The sequence below is a fragment of the Mustelus asterias genome, chromosome 1 (genome assembly GCF_964213995.1).
Source record: "Mustelus asterias chromosome 1, sMusAst1.hap1.1, whole genome shotgun sequence".
Classification (NCBI taxonomy): domain Eukaryota; kingdom Metazoa; phylum Chordata; class Chondrichthyes; order Carcharhiniformes; family Triakidae; genus Mustelus; species Mustelus asterias.
The window spans coordinates 176,290,317-176,304,567 of record NC_135801.1 but is presented as its reverse complement, the minus strand read 5'-3'; the positions used below and the strand labels follow the sequence as shown (position 1 = coordinate 176,304,567).

Genomic DNA, 14,251 nt, shown 5'->3' with positions numbered 1-14,251 from the left:
ATCACAGAATTGGGTTAAAAAGATCGTTAGAAGTTTTCCCAAAAAGGAAAAGCGAACATTAATGATGAAGATAGCTCAGTGACTTGACCGCAAAACTCTCTGGACGGTAATCAGGGACCAAGAGGGCACCTGATTTTCCACTTGACCGAGCCGAGGACAGTAAGGTTAATTGTGATGCTCCAACAGCAACCACAGCTAAGATTGATAAATTCAGCACGTAACAGGGGATCAACGTTGGTTTGTACGGCTTGGTGCCTTTTATTGATTTGAATCAGTGATTGAGCAGCCATTTCAGAAAATCTACAGCTACTCCAGCCGTACAAAGAATAAAAACGTACAAAAGAAAAATGTAACGACGGAACATTAAAACTTCTTGAATTATCCTGAACGGTTAACATCCTCACAGCAGTTAAAGTCTCTGGCTCTTTGCGTTCTATACTGAGCAGTCCCTTCTGCAGCAGGGGCCCTGGGTGCTGCACCCCTCCACAGTGGCTTTGCAACCAGAGCCCAGGGTCAACTGCACAGAGCCAAAGAAGTACATGGTGGTGCAGTGCAATTGGTTGAGCAAAACTAGTCATTGTCTTGGAATTGGTGGTGTGCTACCAGCCTGGACTCCTCTTCAGTTCTGCCCCCGAGTCTCGCATCCCTCAACAGGGATTTGTGTAGACTTAGGGCTGCGGCAGTTACTGCGAACATCGCGCCAAAGATGGCAATGAAGAAACTTTCGCCCAGCGTTGTCTGCATCACCATCTTCTCAAATTCTTTTTTCCTCAGCTTTGTCTTCACCTGAAACAACAGGTAGAGGCACAGTGCCAATGACCCAATATCCAAAATGGCTGCAAAACAAGAGAGCACAGCAATCTCAGCCAACTTCATCATCATCTAGTCAAACAGCTATACTCTTCAATAGGTTACAATGGAGGAAAGTTCTCTCTAGTACTGCACAGGTTAAAGGGTTGCCTTAACACTAACATTGAGTGGCACAGTGGTTAGCACTGCTGCCTCACAGCATCAGGGACTAGGATTCAATTCTGGCCTCGGGTCACTGTCTGTGTGGAGTTTGCACTTTCTCCCCGTGTCTGCGTGGGTTTCCTCCGGGTGCTCCGGTTCCCTCCTACACATCAAAGATGTGCAGGTTAGGTGGATTGGCCATGTTAAATTTCCTCTTAGTGTCAGGAGGGTAAACCCATGGGAATGGGTTTGGGTCTGGGTGGGATTGTTGTTGGTGCAGGCTCGATGGGCTGAACGGCCTCCTTCTGCACCACAGGGATTAACTGATGAACATAATTGTGTTATTCATTGTGCTAACAATTCACATTTCTGTAGAATCTTGTACAGACACCCACCTGGGTGTGGATTATAACGCCGAGAAAATGGATGATTCGGGGTATTGGGGAGGGCTGGGGAAAGCAAAGACAAGTAATTGGGAGCTGGAGCTACATGCACAGTCAAAGAAAAGGGAGTTTAGTATCTTTGTAAAAACTAAGGCAATCTCCCAAGGGCAATCACTTAATGCACAGAGAATAATGTTGGCCATGAGCAATGATCAGATATTGAACTCAGGTGTTGTTATTTCATAGAAAACATAGGAGAAATTCTAGAAGTTACATTGCTATAGAGCCCCATCACATCCACAGAAAGTCACCTAATATTTCAAGCCCAATGAACACAATGAATATTCCCCCACCCCTACCCTTAAAATTGATTCACCAATAAATCCTTACCCTTTCAAATTGTTTCATAATATTGCACGCACCGTTTTTCAGAAGTACCTAAAGGTTAGTAATCTTAAGATTGTGTAAAATCTGCGTCAGATAGTAGACAAAGGTCATGTCCATTGCTTCTAAATCCTCCCCATTACTACTTACCGTAGAATCACTACAGTGCAGAAGGTGGCCATTCGGCCCATTGAATCTGCACCGGCTCCCCGACAGAGCACGCCATCCAGGCCCTATCCCAGTCACTCCATGTATTTACCCCACTAATCCACATATCTTACACATCTTTGGACACTAGCAAGGCCAATCCACCTAACCTGCACACCTTGGGACAGGCACTCAGGGGCAATTTAGCATGACCAATCAACCTAACCTGCACATTTTTGGACTGTGGGAGGAAACCAGCGCACTGGAGGAAACCCACACAGACACAGGGAGAACATGCAGACTCTGCACAGTCACCCAAGGCTGGAATTGAACCTGGGTCCCTGGCGCTGTAAGACAGCAATGCTAACCACTGTGCCGCCCCATTATGAGATCTGTACTCTTTCAATGCCTATAATCAGCTTTCAAGGGAGGTAACAGATATGGTAGATAACAGAAATGTGTTGTACACCATGTGCACAGACTTTCAACAAGTGATTGAGGCTGTTGAAGATTAAGGGATATAGAATTAGTGGAGGAAATTGGAACTGGTTAGGAGGAAAAAGGAAATAGGGGTTAAGGACAGTTCCTCAGAGTGGCTGGAAGACAGTAGCATTCTCACAGGATTCCATTTTAAGACTGCTTCTACATGTGTATATCAATATGGACATGGGAAATGACCTTATGCCGTCACAAGGCTATACCCCTTTAGTTTTCAAAATATCATTTGAACTTTGAACTAACTGGAAATTTTGCAATTTGAAAGAACAAATCATTAAAAAATGTAAGGGCACCTTCCAACAAATCCACCCTCGGGATAGTGCGAAGAGAAACATTTCCTATAATTCAGAGACCCATCAAAACTCATCGCTAAGGATGAGACATTAAAGTGCAAATTGCTAGATATTAAAACACTGGCTATCAAATACAGACCCACCCAAAACCCCTTGGAAATACACAATGGGTGAAATAAAACAGGGCAGGGTGCACCCATTGCAGAGAGAGATTGCAGGACAGATTTTAGCAAGAGAAAAGGCAGAAAGCTGCGCTCTCTCCCCCTCTCTCTCTTCTGGGTCAAGTGTGTTCCCCAGTTCGGAAGCCAACTTTACTAGTAGCCTACCAGTGAACCAAGACCCCATAATTTGGATTTGGGAATGGCATGCCCCTGTGAAACATGAACTTTAATCTTTGTTATGGCCAACTGAGGAGGTTGACTAGAAGGGAGACAGTTCTCTCTCTCTCATTTGGTCAGAAGAATAAATAAATCTGAGCAAGGGAATATTGATAAGATGATGGAATAGGAAGAGACAGATGGGATTCATTGTTGTGAGGTGTGTGATAGTATCCCTTAATTAATAATCAGTTGTTAGTTTCCCCATGAACATTACCCCAAATGTGTTCAAACATTTTGCTCACTGATGGATGGCACGGTGGTACAGTGGTCAGCACTGCTACCTCACAACACCAGGGACCCAGGTTTGATTCCCAGATCGGATCACTGTGCGTGTGGAGTTTACACATTCTCCCCGTGTCTGCGTGGGTTTCCTCCAGGTGCTCCAGTTACTTCCCTCAGTCCCAAGATGTGTAGGGATTAGCCATGATAACTGTGCAGGGATAGAGTGTGGGGGTGACCTGGGTAAGATGCTCTGTCGGAGAGTCGGGGCAGACTCGATGGGCCGAATAGCCTCCTTCTGCACTGCAGGGGTTCTATAACGAAATTAAGTTGGCCGCTCTATATTTTTTAGGTTCATATTTCACTCCCTTTATCGATCAATACCCAGTGCCTGGGTACAATTCCTGTATTTATGGAACTCCTGAACATTTATCGGAGCATCAGCTATTTCCTTTCTCATTTCCTTGACAACATTAAGAGTCATGTCCCAGCTGGCTTAGGTAGCCTGCAGACACCTGGGGATTTCATGTCATCTGCTAATGCACTGCTACATTCATTTGCATAAAATTCATAGATGTGTCATTTTAATTAGGTCATTCATCTATTTAAAATAAGCAACTGCGTTCAAATAGCACAGGAACTTTACGTGAACACATTAACTGGTAGAGTACCAAAGAAAATTAAACCCTTCTGTTCTTTGAGTTTGCACAGGGGGCACAATTTACTGAAGTCTACTTGTGTTGTTGGACTTGAACGAAATAAAATGACTGGATCGGGTCTGGGGTATCTTGGTCCTTCAAATTTCTCCCCAACACATCCCAAAGGAAAAAGTTGCCCATTAACACATGTCCGACAGTTCCCAGTGCTTGAGCATTTGTTAAGACCACGCCCCCCCCCTCCCCCTCTCACTGCTTTCTGCCGTCCTCTACTTTTCTATTCCTTCAGAACCATTATTTCTTCCAATGTTTTATGGTTACCCTTTGCTGCCTTTTGCATGAATTCAACACTCAATAATCTTTTACTCTCAGTAACTTTCACAAATAAACTATTCCAGATCGGAGGTCCGCGTTTGGCTCAGTAACATAGAATCATAGGACGGAATTTTGCCGCCCCCGCCCGCCACAAAAATCGGAGCAGGCGAGGGGTGGACAATGGGAAGGTCCGTTGATCTTGGGTAGGATTTTACAGTTTTGGGACGAGCAAGGCCGCAAAATCCCACCCATAGAAACTTAAAAACTAGAAGCAGAAGTAGGCCAGTCGAGCCTGCACCACCATTCATTTTGATCACGGCTGATCATCGAATTGAATATCCTGATCCCCCCCTTCCCCCCCGCATATCCCTTGATCCCTTTAGCCCCAAGAGCTATATCTAATTTCTTCTTGAAATCACACAACGTTTTGCCCTCAACTACATTCTGTGGGAGTGAATTCCACACATTCACCACCCTCTGGGTGAAGAAATTCCTCCTCACCTCAGTTCTAAAAGGTTTACCCCTTATCTTCAAACTATGACCCCTAGTTCTGGACTCCCCCACCATTGGAAACATTCTTTCTGAATCTGCCCTGTCTAACCCTGTACCAGGGAAATATCAGCCTGAGGGCTGAGAACAATGAAACACTGTAATATTCATTCTCTTCCAAGTGATGGCGCACAGCTTGTCCAATTTACCAAAAGTCTCTATTTGAAGCAATTTATAAAATGACTGAAGAGCTAACAGCTCCAATGGCTGGATTGCTTCACCCTTTTTAAATCTTTGTCCTTCGCAACAAGTCATTATAATTATATTATAATGAGCAGCAAATGAAACAATGGCTCATAACCTGTGACAAGATTCAGAAAGAGAAGGCTCACTGGCATTAGAAGAATTTAGTGCACATTTGTCTGCTCTTGAAAACTGCACTGAAACTTCCGATGGACGAAGCTGCTTGGGGCCTGCATCAGAAGAGTCCTCAAAAGCCCCAGCGCAGTCCAGCACTGGCACATTCATAGAGGCCATGGAGTCATAGAGGTTTATAGCATGGAAACAGGCCCTTCAGCCCAACTTGTCCATGCCACCGTTTTTTTTAAACCACTGAGCTATTCCCAATTGCCTGCGTTTGGCTCAGATCCCTCTATACCCATCTTACCCATGTAACTGTCTAAGTGCTTTTTAAAAGACAAAACTGTACCCGCCTCTACTACTACCTCTGGCAGCTTGTTCCAGACACTCACCATCCTCTGTGTGAATAAATTGCCCATCTGGACACTTTCGTATCTCTCCCCTCTCATCTTAAACCTATGCCCTCGAGCTTTGGGAAAAGATATTGACTATCTAGCTGATCTATGCCCCTCATTATTTTATAGACCTCTATAAGATCACCCCTAAGCCTCCTACGCTCCAGAGTAAAAAGTCCCAGTCTATCCAGCCTCTCCTTATAACTCAAACCATCAAATCTCGGTAGCATCCTAGTAAATCTTTTCTGCACTCTTTCTCATAGAATGATTGAATCCCTACAGTGCAGAAGGAGGCCATTCGGCCCATCAAGTCCACACCGATCACAATCCCAACCAGGCCCTATTCCCGTAACCCCACATATTTACGCTGCTAATCCACCTGACACTAGGGTCAATTTAGCATGGCCAATGAACCTAACCCGCACATCGTTGGAGTGTGGGAGGAAACTAGAGCACCCGGAGGAAACCCACGCAGACATGGGGAGAATGTGCAAATTCCACACAGACAGTGACCCGAGGCCAGAATTGAACCCGGGTCCCTGGCGCTGTGAGGCACAGTGCTAACCACTATGCCGCCCAGTTTTTCTAGTTTAATAATATCCTTTCCATAATGGGGTGACCAGAACTCTACACAATATTCCAAGCGCGCCGCACCCTTTGGGAACCACTGGTCTAAGGTAAGGGGATAGGATTTGGGTGGTTTTGGGAGGAAGGGCCGGGTCAGAGGCATGTGGACAGTTGGGGGGAGTATTGGGGTGGGTCGGGGAGTTGTGAGAGGGGGTTGGAGATCAGGAGGTGGGGAAGCACAGGTGGGGAAAAGAGAGACAAGGGGTGGCAGTGATCCCTGTGGCACACCAATCCATATCTTACCAACCAGAAAAAGACCATTTTATGCCTACCCTCTGTTTCCTGTTGGCTAGCCAATCTTCTAAACTACACCGTGAGCTTTAGTTTTAAGTAATAACATTTGGTGTAGCACCTTATTAAATGCCTTTAGGAAATCTAAGTACAGTATATCCACTGGTTCTCCATCATCCACAGCATGTTACTTCTTCAAAGAACTCCAATAAATTCGTTAAACATAATTTCCCTTTCACGAAATCATGTTGGCTTTGCCTGATCATCTTGAATTTTTCCAAGTGCCCTGCTGTTTTTAATAATGCCCACCAATATAATATGTTCCTTATGACAGATCTTAAGCAACTTGGTCCGTAGTTTCCTGCTTTCTGTCTTCCTCCCTTTTTGAATAAAGGGAACAAAGATTAATTGTAAACTGTGATGCTTTGGGTTCTCGCATGCAAGAGAAGAGAGGTACATGAGGGGGCATTAAAGTCCGTGTGCAAAAGTGATCATTGCAGTGATCGTTCCGTGGGTGGCACTGTGGCACAGCAGTTAGCACTGCTGCCTCACAGCGCTCGGGATCCAGGTTTGATTCCCGGCACTGTCTGAGTGGAGTTTGCACGTTCTCCTCGTGTCTGCGTGGGTTTCCTCTGGGTGCTCCGGTTTCCTCCCACAGTCCGAAAGACGTGCTGGTTAGGTGCATTGTCCATGCTAAATTCTCCCTCAGTGTACCCGAACAGGTGCCAGAGTGTGGCGGCTAGGGGATTTTCACAGTGACTTCATTGCAGTGTTAATGTAAGCCCACTTGTGACTAATAAATAAATAAGCTTGATAAACATTCAAGCCAATTGCAGTCTTGTTTACAAATTATCAGATGCCGAACAACTTTAACTCTGTGGAAGGTGTGTCTTCAATGTTTCGTTATTGTTATGAGCTTAAAGATTAGAGTCTTTTCGGTGTTGTGTCTTGAGGCTGCCCCAACATCCCTCGTGGGAGAGGTCACATGTCGATGGCAAGCCAGAGAGAAAATGTAATAATGATTGCACTTCAAAACCTAAACACCCCCTTTCCATAACAAACAACAGGCAACGTTGCATGCACCAACTTGTCTCAATGCATCACAACTATTCTCATACACTAACAAACAGTTCATTATTCTCGGTAGCCTCTGCACATACATTGCATGTAGTTTCATTATATAGTGTAGGCCTCTTAATGGTAGGTGTGCACATTGTCATTGGCTGTTTGCCTGGATGATGTTTCTTCCCGGGGAGTGTTGTTCCTGTGACACTTGTTGTTGCCGTGGTAACTGTTGTTGGGGACCGGTGGACCTCTGGGGGTGATGGTTGTTCTGTATTCCGTGCAGCTGTTGAGATCCCATCTTCCTGGTCAGCCGCGTGCAGCGAAGGAACAGCCTCTCCAGTTGTTCGTGTGGTTGCACCGATATATTCGGCCATTCACTTCCACCGTGTATGATCGAGGTGACAACTGCTCTATGGATGTCCCAGGTTATCACATGGGCTGACTCCTGTTGAGTGAATTGAAGGTTCAATCCTGACTGGCTCTCCAATGCTCAACTCTGCTCACAGTTTGGCAGCCTTGACAAAATTAACTTTGGCTTTCTGCTGTTTCACCTCAAATTTCTCACTCACATCTGTTGCTACTTCTGGCTTCAGTAGCTATTTTGCTATTGGAAGAATAGTTTGGGTGCAACATAACAAGTAGCGAGCCATTGAGGATATAGGGCATTCCAGAGAGATCAAGGATGAAGCTGGGAGTCCTTTCACTGGACTACTTTCCATGCCGTCAGTCACGATGTTCCTCCACACAAACGTTGCCTTGTATACATCTGTGCTGGATTGGCTCCGTTTCTTGATCATTCCTTTGCAATTTTCACTGCCACCTCAGTCTTTCCACTCATCTGGGGGTAGTGCAGGGGTGATGCATAGTGTTAAATTTCCCAATCCTTCGTGAAGCAGCTAAATTCTTCACTCGTGAACTGAGGGCCATTGTCACTCATCACAATGTCTGGAATGCCGGAACAACGGAAGTATGCTTTCAAGCATTCTATTATCTCTATTGTCTACTGTCATCATTGAAGTCAGTTGGGCTACCTCCCAGTAGTCAGAATACTAGTCTACAGTGACAAGATAATCGGTTCCTGCTCTAGTGATCATCTACCTGGGATACCCTGCGTCCTCAATGGCTCTCTGGCTTGCTTAGCCTGGTACTCATTACAAGCACTGCACTGGCTGATGCGGTCTTTAATTTACTTGCTCATGTTTGCCCAGTAGAGCATTTCTCTTGCCTTCCTCAGATTCAATTCCTTGATGGCATGCGTGGATGCGCCTTTGCATCCCCCCTCAGTTCCTAAGGGAGAATGGTTCTATTCGCTTTGTGCAAGATGTCATCTTGGGCTGTCAGTTCATCTCGATATGCCAAATACGTCAGGTGTATCCTTGATGCTCGTAGGCCATCCTTTCATCACAACTTCTTGCGGAGAGTGTATCTTATTGGGTAATTTGCTTGATTTGAACAAGGCATTTGTCTATCACATTCAGTGTCTCTACTGGGTTGATGGCATCCAGAACATGTAGAGCTGATGCTTCCCGTTGAATCTGGAAGGTTTCACATTCTGTTGTAGCCTCAACTTTCTTTACAGGGAGCATTGCTCTCGGTAGCACGTCAGTTTCATCAGTTTCCCTCGCTTGTATGTCATGTTCAGATGATATCTGTGTCAATGAAGCAACGTTCTCTGCAGATGCTTTGGAGCAGGTTTGAAAAATGCTTTGAAGTGACCTGTGGTCAGACTCCACAGTCAGTCACTTTCTCTCACCCAAGCAGGTAGAATCCCTACAGTGCAGAAGGCGGCCATTCAGCCCATCGAGTCTACACGGACCACAATCCCACCCAGGCTCTATTCCCGCAACCTCACATATTTACCCTGCTAGTCCCCTGACACTAGGGTCAATTTAGCATGACCAATCAACCTAACCCGCACATCTTTGGACTGTGGGAGAAAACTGGAGCATCCAGAGGAAACCCACGCAGACATGGGGAGAATGTGCAAACTCCACACAGACAGTGACCTGAGGCCAGAATTGAACCCGGGTCCCTGGCGCTGTGAGGCAGCAGTGCTAACCACTGTGCCACCGTGCCGCCCCCATGGTATTGATGAAAATCGTCATTCAGTTTGCGTTGGTGCCCTGAATACAAATGTAACTGGTTGTCCTTGCTGCATTAGGGTTGCTCCAAGACCTGTCTCACTGGCATCACACTGCAAGATCACTTCACCATTGACATCGACATACTTGAGCATTGGCATCATTGTTACCAATTGTTTGATTCTGTGCCCCAATACCATTGTCCATCCTTGGCAGCGAGCTTTCATCCACACTTCGATGATGAATTGGGCAAAATCTTTGCAAAACAGTTCACGAATCCTGCAAGTCATTGCATTCTTCACATCTGTTGGTTGCTACATTGCTGCTGGAGCTCTCACCTTTTCAGGATCCAGGTGAAGAGGTCCTGCTTTCAGCATGGGGTCTATTTACTTGGCTTGAGGCATTTTCAATTACAATGTTCTCTTGTTGAGCTTCAGGTTCATCTGGCGAGCTCTCTCTTGCAGTCATATTAGGATCATGATCAGCTATGGTTTCTTCCATTGTGTTCTCTACATCCATAGACCAGTAGATCATCCACTATGGTTTCCATTTTGGGACGATCACTGCCTATCTCATGTTGTCTGCATTGATATTCTTCTAGAATCATGGAAATGCCAAACAGCATGGTTTCCCCCCCACCCCCAACCATGCCACCCTCACTGGCATCAGGACATAGTCCTGCACATCTTTGGACTGTGGGAGGAAATCCACATGGGGAGAATGTGCCAACTCCGCACAGGCAGTTACCCAAGGCTGGAATTGAACCCGGGTTTCTAGTGCTGTAGGGCAGCCGTGCTAACCACTGTGCCACCATGCCACCCTAAATATACAATCATAATCCCTCCAGTGAAAGAGCCAGGAGCTGCCACTCAAGGCGGTTGTGAAAGTTAATGGGGTGTGAAATGGAATGGCAACAAAGCACTTCAAAGCTTTTGCAACCTGACAGCTCTTTGAAATTGACATGCTGATACTTCAAAGCTGTTAAAAACAACACAGAGAAGACTAGCCACGCGACCCTCCAACCCAGGAGAGAACCCTGACCTCAATCCCTCCTGTCCAGCCTGAGCCCCACCACCCCCCAACCCCAGCCCCCACTGCATACCAGCCCTTGGGCACCCTGAAGGTAAGTAGAGAGTGATACTCACCTCCATGCTCCCCCTCAGACTCCATGGCACCTGGTCCCCATTTTTAGAGACCTGTCATGATTGGTACCAGGATGACCTGACGCTGGGGTGGTGGGAGCTTACCGAGAGGCCACTGCATTTGACTTTAATCTTGCTAATGATGTTAAAATGAATGCAAATGAGTTTGCATCAGGTTTTCAGTTTTCACCCTTTCTGAGCAAGATCCTGAACACGCCAGGTGGAACGGGCTGGGAACATTGGAAATTGTTTAATTCTTGGTGCAAATCCCGTTGCAAGCCTCTTGTCAAATTCACCAGCCCAGAGGGGTTGCGCTTGGGACTAACAAGGCCAGAGGCTCATCCCCATGACTATATATCTTGGTTTTTTGGGTTGTGGGGTGAATAATGGCAAGAACACTAATCAGAGCTCCAGGGGCAGCAAGGTGGCACGGTGGCACAGTGGCTAGCACTGCTGCCTCAACTGGGTTCAATTCTTGGCTTGGGTCACTGTCTGTGTGGAGTCTCCCCTCCCACAGTCCGAAAAACGTGCAGGTTGGGTGCATTGGCCATGCTAAATTCTCCCTCAGTGTACCCGAACAGGCGCCGGAGTGTGGCGACTAGGGGATTTTCACAGTAACTTCATTGCAGTGGTAATGTAAGCCTACTTGTGACACTAATAAAATAAACTTTCAACTTTTAAACTAGAATTACTCTGGACTTCTTCAAAACAGTGCCATTGAATTTTTTATGTCCAATTGATCAGAGGGCAGATGGGGGTCTTAGTTTAATATAGAAACATAGAAAAACTACAGCACAAACAGGCCCTTCGGCCCACAAGTTGTGCCGAACACATCCCTACCTTCTAGACCTACCTATAACCCTCCATCCTATTAAGCTCCATGTACTCATCCAGGAGTCTCTTAAAAGACCCTATTGAGTTCGCCTCCACCACCCCTGACGGCAGCCGATTCCACTCGCCCACCACCCTCTGTGTGAAAAACTTACCCCTAACATCTCCCCTGTACCTACCCCCCAGCACCTTAAACCTGTGTCCTCTCGTAGCAGACATTTCCACCCTGGGAAAAAGCCTCTGAGAGTCCACTCGATCTATGTCTCTCAACATGTTATACACCTCTATGAGGTCTCCTCTCATCCTTCGTCTCTCCAAGGAGTAAAGACCAAGCTCCCTCAGCCTATCCTCATAAGGCATGCCACTCAATCCAGGCATCTCCTCTGAAAGACAGCATCTCTGATAGTGCAGGACTCCCTCACTACTGCTCTAGTCTCTGTACTGGGGCTTGTACCCAAAAACCTTCTGACATGGAGGCGAGATTACCACAACTTGAGTAACAGCTGACATCGCCAGAGACCAGATAAGGGAAGGAATTAGAAATGTGGAACATTTATGGCACAGAAGGAGGCCATTCAGTCCATCATGTTGAGGTCAACAAACAATAGACTTATGCCATGTTCCAGCTCTTTGCCCCTGTTGGTTAGACACTCCAAGTGCAAATCCAAGCATTTTTAAAATGGGTTAAGGTGCCTTAACTGCCCTTTCAGGCAGTGAGTTCCAGACCCCTCCCACTCCCTGAGTGAAAACGTTTTTCCCCAACTTCCCTCTAACCTTTCTGTCAATGATGTGGAGATACCGGCGTTGGACTGGGGTCCCCCTCGCCTGGTGAAGGAGCAGCACTCCGAGAGCTCATGATTCCAAATAAACCCGTTGGACTTTACCCTGGTTTTGTGAGACTTCTTACTCTGCCTTTCTGTCAATGACTTTAAATCTCGACCCTCTGGTTATTAACCTTTTTGGCGAATGGAAATAGGTCCTTCCTATCCATCCCTTGCCCCTCATAATTTTATCCACTTTGAATAAATCTTTCCTCAGCCTCCTCTGTTCCAAAGCAAACAAACACAGTCAATCCAAACTTTCCTCACTGCTAAAATTCCTCATTCCGACAGGATCCTTGTAGATCTCCTTTGGAGCCCATCTGGCACCAATCTGAACTGTAAAGAAAATTAAAGCAACTGAAAAAAATAAAGCAGTGGAGGAAAAGCTTTACCTGTTATAAAGTGCAACATTATTGGTAAGTTAAACAAGAGTGGATGCCTTGATCCCAAAAAGCTAAGAATGAACGCTCCAAACCCGGTTAATATTCCAATATAGCTGCAAGTGGCCATCACAATGAGAAGAGAAATCCCTTCATAGTTGAGGACAGTATCTGGATCTGCAGGAGACAGTTTCAGAAAGATAGGTTAGTGTAACGCATTAAGCAAATAAAAATCTTTTATCAAAGGTAGTCCCACAACATCAGGTTAAAGTCCAACGGGTTTATTTGGAAGCACGAGCTCTCGGAGCGACGCTCCTTCATCAAGTGAGTAGGACCCCAGTCCAACGCCGGTATCTCCACATCATTGACAGAAAGGTTAGAGGGAAGTTGGGGAGAAATGCTTTCACTCAGGGGGTGGTAGGCATCTGGAACTCACTGCCTGAAAGGGTTAGGTGGATTGGCCATGCTAAATTGACCCGAGTGTCGGGGGGGGGGGGGGGGGGGGGGGGTGGTGGTTAGCAGGGTAAATATGTGGGGTTGCAGGAGTGGGGCTTGCATGGGATTGTTGTCGGTGGAGACTCGATGGGCTAAATGGCCTCCTTCTGCACTATAGGGATTCTATGAAAAGTCACAGCAATTCATCAATCATTGTCAATTACTTCTTCATTAACTTCTTTACTTTTTCAAGATGGTGACAGAGTGAGGTGAGTTCTTGCGAGCTGTCCCTAGCATACCCTTCAATTCTATCTTTTACTCTCGTTTCATGCTTTTAAACTTTCTAATGGGGTTCCAAGTTCAACCTCTTACACCCTAGTCATGGTAGCACAGTGGTTAGCACTGCTGCTAATAAATTAACTTTAGAATCATAGAATCCCTACAGTGCAGAAAGAGGCCATTCGGCCTGTCAAATCTATACCGACCGCAATCTCACCCAGGCCCTATTCCCGTAACCCCACACGTTTACCCTGCTAATCCCCCTGAAACGAGCGTCAATTTAGGATGGCCAATCAACCTAACCCATACACCTTGGGACTTTGGGAGGAAACCGGAGCACCCGGAGGAAATCCACACAGACATGGGGAGAATGTGCAAGCTCCACACAGACAGTGACCCGAGGACGGAATTGAACCTGGGAACCTGGCACAGTGAGACAGCAGTGCTAACCACTGCGCCACCATGCCGGCCGACTATGACTGCAACACTATATTCTGCACCCTCTCCTTTCCTTCTCCCGTATGTACTCTATGAACGGTATGCTTTGTCTGTGTAGCACACAAGAAACAATACTTTTCACTGTATCCCAATACATGTGACAATAATAAATCAAATGAAATTAATGTACTTGAATCGAACAGCTTTTAAGTATTTCTCCAAGGCGTCTATAGCAATGTTTAAACACTTGAGTTCACTATGACCTTCAACATCATCAGTGACTTCTATGGTGGATCTTGCGTTCCCTGTGATCTGGAGTGCACCCTTTACTACTGGTTATTTACTGCATGCCCTGGAGATTGTAACAGAACTATTACTTCACTGAACTGGCTACCGCCTTGTGAATTCTCTCCTAGTGAAAATAGTCTCGAAAGCATGCTCTGCGGGCGAG

At 46.1% G+C, this 14,251-nt stretch overlaps 1 protein-coding gene across 1 annotated transcript in view; it reads right to left on the bottom strand.

The window, feature by feature from the left end:
• Positions 1-223: 223 nt before the first annotated feature.
• Positions 224-14,251, bottom strand: part of LOC144500638 (uncharacterized) — a 49,702-nt gene continuing 35,674 nt past the window's right edge. Inside the window, exons 2-3 of the mRNA XM_078223899.1 lie at positions 12,661-12,825; positions 224-836 (exon numbers count right to left, since the gene is read on the bottom strand). Of these exons, the coding sequence (XP_078080025.1) occupies positions 571-836; positions 12,661-12,825 (431 nt within the window). The 3' untranslated portion in view covers positions 224-570. The remainder of the gene's footprint in view (positions 837-12,660; positions 12,826-14,251) is intronic.